At 38.2% G+C, this 8353-nt stretch overlaps 1 protein-coding gene and 1 pseudogene across 1 annotated transcript in view; one reads left to right on the top strand and one right to left on the bottom strand.

Annotated features, from left to right (window-relative positions):
* Positions 1629 to 3800, bottom strand: LOC104759876 (annotated as a pseudogene).
* The window catches only part of LOC104759875 (presequence protease 2, chloroplastic/mitochondrial-like), a 9228-nt gene continuing 6194 nt past the window's right edge, over positions 5320 to 8353 (top strand). The window contains exons 1-10 of the mRNA XM_010482754.2: positions 5320 to 5650; positions 5777 to 5945; positions 6187 to 6361; positions 6467 to 6599; positions 6705 to 6775; positions 7085 to 7168; positions 7292 to 7382; positions 7498 to 8018; positions 8098 to 8262; positions 8337 to 8351. Coding sequence (XP_010481056.1) covers positions 5386 to 5650; positions 5777 to 5945; positions 6187 to 6361; positions 6467 to 6599; positions 6705 to 6775; positions 7085 to 7168; positions 7292 to 7382; positions 7498 to 8018; positions 8098 to 8262; positions 8337 to 8351 — 1689 coding nt within the window. The 5' untranslated portion in view covers positions 5320 to 5385. The remainder of the gene's footprint in view (positions 5651 to 5776; positions 5946 to 6186; positions 6362 to 6466; positions 6600 to 6704; positions 6776 to 7084; positions 7169 to 7291; positions 7383 to 7497; positions 8019 to 8097; positions 8263 to 8336; positions 8352 to 8353) is intronic.

Genomic DNA, 8353 nt, shown 5'->3' with positions numbered 1-8353 from the left:
TCACAAGTTTTCTTTTTAAGAGTTTCTGTATAATTATTCTCCTTGCTTCTTTCTCCAGAGTCACAAAACTGTGGAAATGCATATGTACTCTCTGTAGTGAAAAACTGAAAATAGTATCATTCCATAATATGATCCGTATTTTATTTAGTAGGAAAAATGTGACTACTACATAATATTTAAAGAAAGAGGTTACTTTATATGAGATCAAACTATCATGAAGATGGCGAGGAAGCTAAGGAATGACTTACCTCTTTTCAGGGGGTCTGGTCTAACCATTGATCCTCATACTGGTTTGGCCTCATGAGATTACATGAGAAGTTTGTAGGTCGTATTCATCTTTGTCTTCTTCTTCCTCAGACCAACTTTCCTAAACCAACTCTAGTGACCTGTATGTTTACTGTTTTTGATCTTCTCAACTAGTAAGACCTTCACAGCTTCAAAGTAATCCACTTTGTTGCTACTACTCTCAGCTACAAAGTAGTGCACTTTGATGCTACTACTTTCAGTTTCAAAGTAATCCTCTTTGCTGCTACTACTCTCAGCTTCAAAGTAGTCCTCTTTGCTGCTGCTACTTTCAGCTTCAAAGTAATCCTCTTTGCTGCTACTACTCTCAGCTTCAAAGTAGTCCTCTTTGCTGCTGCTACTTTCAGCTTCAAAGTAATCCTCTTTACTGCTACTACTCTCAGCTTCAAAATAGTCCTCTACTCCTCTTTGCTGCTGCTTCTCTTAGTTATAAAGTAGTCCACATCACTGTTGGCAACAGTTTCAAGGTTTTCCATTTTGCTGCTGCTACTCTCACCAATGAAATAGTCCACTTCACTGCTGCTACTATCAGTTTCAGAGTAGTCCAAGATCTGTACACCACACTCAATAATCTTTTCATCTTGTCCCACCCAGCAGAACTCAAATAGACTTTCGCTTGTAGTGACTTCCGCTTCACACTCAATTATCTCGTCGAAGTGCTCTGTGCAGCTTAAGTCCATATATAGAATTTCTCTCGTAGTCCCATCTGCTTCAAGAAAAATGGGTTTTATAAACAACCTCCCAAAAAATATTAACAGATATTCTGTTAGGAAATGAGACTGTCTTTCCCAGTATTGAAGTTGGTTAGTAAGCACACATCCTTTGCTTTTTAAACGACAAACTATTTTACTTATATCGCAGACCTCAATTGGTGGAAGCAGGAGGCAAACCTTAAATCTTGAGAAAGTCCCCTCACCACCCATAAGAGATCACAATTCTTGGACATTGAAGAACGTATTTTTTTAGAATAGGTTTTGAATAAAGTATGATTGGGATTAAAAAAAAAAGACTATTATTAAAAATTGTAGGAAAAGATAAGATGGTCAGAAATTTACAAGTCAGAATGTGTTTGTCTTTCTTTTTCTTAGACCAAGCTTCCTGAAGCAACTCCAACAACATGTGTACTTAAATCTTGAGGAAGCACTCCCTGGGGAAATGGTTATGGAGTTTCCTGTAGCTTTGTCAGTGTACTCCACAGGGAGTTCTTTACCGGGTAAGCAAGCATACTTGGCTTTCAAATGGTGTATGATCTGTCTTCTTCCTTCTTCATTGAGCCTCAAACAGTTACGGAACATGAGTTCCCGGACTGAAAATAATTCAACTTTCTAGTGAAACACAATTGTCTGCGTGAGTAAGGACTTGAGCGAAAAAGGGAGATCCGCCACTGACACGAGTTTTCTACAGTTTTCGATGATAAGAGTTTGTAGCCAATGGAGACTGCTAACGTAATCTGGAATCATCTCTATACCACTACTGCTTAAATCTAGCTTCCTTATATTTTCTGGAACATGTGCTAATCTCTTGAGGTCTCTACCAACAAGTCTTTTGGGATGTGACCAAGGACCAACAATTGATGGACCTCCTACACAGAGATTCTTGATGTTCCTAGAAATATCTGGAAAACTTCTCAATCGTGACGAATGGTTTGTGTCGAATTTCTCAACAGATGCTAAACTGTTGTTGGTTGGAACAAGTTGTAGTTTTTTGCAACCCCACATCCTCACTGTTTTTAGTTTGTGTAGATTCAAAATAGAGCAAGGAAACTTCACCAAACTCGTGCATTGGATAAGTGTCAGTGTCTCCAGATTTGGGATCTCTTTCAACTTAAAAGAAAAGTTCAGATTTACCTTCTTCAGATTCACAAGGGACTGCATGTCAAACACCACAACAAATGAGAAATATCATAAATAGCTAAATCATCAGGAACGTATTAAAAATAATACATCAAATACCCACCTGGATTCCTCCCCATAGCTTCTCGAGTTGGCTTGATGGCATATTGAGCTCGATGAGAAATTCAGACCGAAATGTTGGAAGAAGACTTGTTCATGGGTATGAACTCCAATATAGATACATTAGACGAGAGCGAAACTCCATGTCTTCTAGACGAGGTAGAAATTCCTCTAGTGTACCCAAGCTAACATTTGCATTGGAACCACCCATGTAAACTCTTAAAAATTGGAGATTACGCATTTTTTCAAATGCTCGTGCACTTATAGACAACTCCCTGGTCTTGGACAATATCAAAAGATATACCAATGACAGATTCAGCACTCTAACATGTACCCAAAAAAGTATTTGGTTGATCAGTTTGTTATCACAATAAGCAAAGACGTACCAAGTAAAATATATGTAAGAACTTACTGATCTATTTGCCAGTACACTCAGAACATCTTCGGCTTCTACTAAAAACTGACGCTTTCCTGGCTCGCTAGACTGTTCCACAACTTCCTGCCTACCCAATTTTTGGAGTAAATAGTGCATCATTACCTTCCCATGCCATCGGTAGATATATGCACGAGAGCTTTATCGGCTAGGACCTTCAAGCCATTTTTGACATCCAAGTTACTATCAGCAAGCATCGATGTCACATGATCAACATCCTCATTATTGAAGAAGCACGCTATGTGGAGAAATACAGTTTGATGTTTCTTCAATAATTTGTCATATCCCACTCTTAATATGTCCTCAATTTTTCTATCAAGAATAGTTTCTAGACTATATAATTGAAGTTCCCACTCTTCTTTGGTCTCACCACGCAAAGACGAACCGACGACACAAAGGCCTAACGGAAGATTACCACAAAGCTTTGCTACTTTATATGCAATCTCTTCAAAACCTTCTGGTACAGAGCTTTGTTTGAAAGCAAAGAGACATAAGATCTCAAGAGCTTCTTTCCAAGATGGAAAATCCACATGGCAGATATCCTGAATCCCATGTGCCTTCAAAATCTTCATATCTTCTGTAGTAACGATGATCCGACTTCCACAGCCAAACCAAGAAAGTTCTTTAGCCAAAACCTCTAATTGCTCTAGATCATCTACATCGTCAAGAATGATGAGCACTCTTTGATCTTGTAGCCGATCTCTTATTGCACCTAAATGATGTATCTTCATATTCTCTTGGCTCAAAATCTTAGACAGAAGGTGCTGTTGCAGAGACTTCTTGGATTCATTGTCATCAACACCCATCCTGCTCTTAAGACTCCCCTTGAGGTTTTCCATAAAACATTTAAGTTGAAAACTACAAGAGAGTTGATTGTATAAAGCTCTAGCAATGGTAGTCTTACCAATCCCTGCAGGACCCCAAATTCCAATCATCTTTGACTTCATCACTTTCCAGGCATAACTACAAAGAGTTCAATTTTCTCAGCTTCTTTGCTTGCGAAGTGGTTGCGTAGATGACTGAGAAACCCTTTACGGACATCTGGACCGTGGAAGCTTGGAAAGACTTGGTATCTCCTTATGTGAGACAAGGAAGAAGATGAAGAAAAAAGCCATAAGAGATCCCAATTCTTGAACTTGAAGAAATTACTGTTGGGAAAGCAAGTTCCTTTGGTTATGTTTGTATCGGATCAAAACGCGTAAAGAGACGAGAAAATTTCGAAGAAGTTCCGAGGAAGTAGTCGACGACTCATTAAAGTTTGTTTCTTTATAGTCTTAATTTTCAATTGACACTTTTGGTGAAATGTGCTCTCAGAGTTGAAGTATCAAGAGTTTCAGAGAGACATGCATGTATGTATGTATTGTGGGAAGAAGAAAGACGAACGGTTCAGGAAAATTCAAATTAGGGTTCTCAATCCAATCCAATTGTACATTTGGCTTGGAAAGTAAACCGAGTTTTTAAATTGGTTGTCCCCGCACCGCCCAAACCGAATTCGATTACTTGGTGAAAAGATCGTGTTTAGGGAGTGATATTAGTGTCGTCAAGTCATGTAAATTCAGCACACATGTTAGGGAGTGATATTACCATTCCGGTCAGATTAAGACTTTTTGTTCGGTTCCGAGTAAAACAAAAAATTCAGTACGATCTGATTTTGAAGTAAAATATAAAAAAGAAACATTAATGTTATTGTTATGTACATTCCCTCTCGTGAACTGCTCTGCTCTTATCTTTTTTTTTTCTCTACATTGAAAAAAAAACACTAATAAGAACTCATACATTATTCATAGGCTTTGAACTAGGGTAGGGTTTTTATAATCCCCTGCGTAGATGATGAAGAAGACGCAGCAAAGCGGAAATGCTTGTTCCCGTGCTCTGCTGTCAGATCAGATGGTCTGAAGCCGGTCTCTTTGGTCTCAACTGCAAATGACAAATTTTACAAAAACAACAAGTTAAAGAGATTTAGAAGAAAACAGCCAAAATCAACAACAGTTTGGTCATCTGAAGAAGTTTAAGATTTGTTCTATATTGTCTAGATGAGGGAAACAACGGTGATTTGAATAAAAGAATTAAGAAGAACTATGAGGAATAAGAGTTGTGTTTTCTTGTAATACCTTTTCTTCAGCTCGTTGATAGAAGAAGCTGCGTATGAGTATGTTTTTCACTTCTGTAGTTATCACCAGTTATAACCAAAACATCCAAGGTACAACATTAGTAAAAGCGAAGATGTGATCCATGAAAAAACTCGAGACTGTTGATATATGATCAACACCCATTTTATTTGTCTTAAGAAGTGATTCATAGTATACAGATTAAGTAGATCGCTCTATCAAAGCAAGTTCAAAGATCAGTCAGTCTCTAGCCAAGATCACAACTTCAGAAGGCCAATTTTATACACTATAAAAGGTTAAAATCTCTAGCCGAGGAACATGCAAGGTCTGTAAAAGAAAGAAAAACGAGAATTTTTGTTTCACCTTGATCGTATCATGTGTGTAACAACAAGTGGTTTTAAGAATACTCTAGACAATTGAATAACAAGTGGTTTAAATTTGTTTTTTGTAAATCCGGTTTAAATTTATAACCGAACCGAACCGCTTAAAGCTATTTCTATGTTGTTGACCAAGAAAAAAAAAATTAATTCCGCCACGGAGAAAACGACCTTAAATAAAACTTCTCGCCGGAGAAGATATTCCGGTAGCCATGCTCCGATCGGTGACTTGTTCCCCGTCTCTTGGCTCGACCTCTCTCTTCTTCCGCTTTTTCCGCCAGTTCCCTCGTTCTTTCTCGTCGACGACCGCCGTCAGCCGCAACATTCGCCGGCTTTCTACTCCAGAAGCTGCTGGGAGACGGCTATTTCTAAGCCGTGGCTTTAAGCTTCGCTCCGCCACGAGCCGCAGTCTCAGTGGCCAGTTCTCTCGCTTATCCATTCGCGCCGTCGCTACACAACCCGCACCTTCTTATCTCGGTGAGGTTCTTTAGCTGGATTTGAAACTGTGCTTTGTACTTTTCCCCAGTTTAGTATAGATGTGAACCTTTTACTCTATACCTAATTGTACGCCATTTCTGATGAGTGGCTTTGTGTCTAATGTAGGACAAGATGATGCTGAGAAGCTTGGATTTGAGAAAGTGTCGGAAGAGTTTATCTCAGAGTGTAAATCTAAGGCTGTTCTTTTCAAACACAAGAAAACAGGTTGTGAGGTGATGTCTGTTTCAAACGATGATGAGAACAAAGTGTTTGGCATTGTTTTCAGAACTCCTCCGTAAGTTAAATCTTTTTCCTGCTAGCTTATCTTTAGTGTGGGTGACTTATAGGTTCTGTTCTGTCTTGGAATTTTAATTAATCCAAAACGATTACTAAATCACCTCAGTGTTCTGAGATTCTGAGGTCAAGTGGTGAAGTTATTGCCAAATGTTGAATAGTTTACCCTTTGAGTTGGAATTGTCTTTACGAGCTACTTGTAGTTAATTGGCGCTGTAACCTGTAAGTGGTTCTTGATGCAGGAAAGATTCAACTGGAATCCCTCACATACTGGAACATAGCGTATTATGTGGGTCAAGAAAGTACCCGCTGAAAGAGCCATTTGTTGAATTATTAAAGGGAAGTTTGCATACCTTCCTTAATGCATTCACATATCCTGATAGGACTTGTTATCCAGTTGCTTCCACAAATACAAAGGTAATAATACTTAAAATACTCTATTCTTTCCCAAGCTCTATCTTTGTGCTATGCGTACATATGTTCAAGTTTGGTCTGATCACATTTCATTACTATCTATGCTAGGACTTCTATAATCTTGTTGATGTATACTTGGACGCTGTGTTCTTCCCCAAGTGTGTGGATGACGTTCACACTTTTCAGCAGGAGGGCTGGCACTATGAACTTAACGATCCTTCAGAAGACATATCGTACAAAGGTTCTATATGTTACAGATGCCTAGTTTAAAAGCTTTTTTTCTTTATATACCTTGCTTTGTATTAACTTGCTCTCGCTGTCGCTTTGTTAATGTTTCATATATCAGGCGTTGTTTTTAATGAGATGAAAGGTGTCTATTCACAGCCTGATAATATATTAGGACGGATAACGCAACAGGCAAGTTTTCATTGTTCCTTAATTTTCTTTAACAATTTCTTCGTGCAATCTCATACTAAGAGTGAATCTGTTAAGGTTTGAGTGGATGTGTAGTGTATGAATTAGTTAGCTTTGTTATTTTTAATCTTGTATAGCTTACCTGATTAGATGTGTATGCTTTTATAGATATTTATCTTTGCATGTGCGCATCTGTATTTAATATTTTGTTGCTTTCTTACTCTGGTCATCACTTCAAGATCTGTTCTTAATCTGCTTTCATTATTTTTTGGTACAGTGGTTCTTATTGTTCTTCTATTTTCTTTTTAATAGGCCTTATGCCCAGATAATACATATGGTGTTGACAGTGGAGGTGATCCAAAAGATATCCCGAAGCTTAAGTTCGAGGAATTTAAGGTTTGTTAAGCAGTTTATGTGATTTAGTGATATGTTGAAATAATATGATTTATACTGCAACAGAATCGTAATGATATGTATGACGATTATAATATAATATTCTTTATATGGTGATAATCCCAGGAGTTCCACCGTCAGTATTATCACCCAAGCAATGCCAGGATATGGTTCTATGGAGATGATGAACCAGTTCACCGCCTCCGCGTCTTGAGTGGTAAAGAGTTATATCTTATATCATATTTTCTTAAGGAGATTGTCCTCTTCTTGATTTATGTTCGCCATTGTATTATTATTTACAGATTTTGTGACTATTTTACTAATTTGCGCAGAATACTTGGACATGTTTGATGCAAGTCCAGCTCGAGATAGTTCAAAGGTCGAACCACAAAAACTATTCTCTGGACCTCGCAGGATTGTTGAAAAATACCCTGCTGGTGAAGATGGTGACCTTACGAAGAAGCATATGGTGTGCCTTAATTGGCTGCTTTCTGACAAGCCACTGGACTTACAAACTCAACTTGCACTTGAGTTTTTGGAACATTTAATGCTTGGGACTCCTGCTTCCCCGTTAAGAAAAATCTTACTGGAAAGCGGTCTAGGAGAAGCACTTGTTAATAGTGGGATGGAAGATGAACTTCTCCAGCCCCAGTTCAGTATTGGTTTGAAAGGTGTTTCCGATGATAATGTCCAGAAGGTTGAAGAGTTGATCATGACTACTCTGAGAAAGTTGGCAGATGAGGGGTTTGATACTGATGCTGTCGAGGCATCCATGAATACCATTGAGTTTTCTCTGAGAGAAAGCAATACAGGATCGTTCCCTCGTGGTTTATCACTTATGCTCCAATCAATTGTGAGTTTATCTGCCTTTTTCTTTATGTTTTTCCTTATCTATTATAGTACTGTATCTTATTTTAGTGCTGGATGCTTAGGCGAAATGGATATACGACATGGATCCTTTTGAGCCATTAAAGTATGAGGAACCATTGAAGTCCTTGAAAGCTAGAATAGCTGAAAAAGGATCCAAGGCTGTCTTTTCCCCACTGATAGAGGAGTTTATTTTGAAGAACCCTCATTGTGTTACTATCGAGATGCAGGTAATTTTCTTTTCCGAGTTTCTCATTGCTTTCTAATGTTTCTATTACTCTATTTTAATAACACGTTTCATCAGCCTGATTCCGAAATAGC

The sequence above is a fragment of the Camelina sativa genome, chromosome 17 (assembly GCF_000633955.1).
Source record: "Camelina sativa cultivar DH55 chromosome 17, Cs, whole genome shotgun sequence".
In the NCBI taxonomy this organism is placed as follows: Eukaryota; Viridiplantae; Streptophyta; class Magnoliopsida; order Brassicales; family Brassicaceae; genus Camelina; species Camelina sativa.
This window is presented reverse-complemented; position numbering and strand designations above follow the sequence as displayed.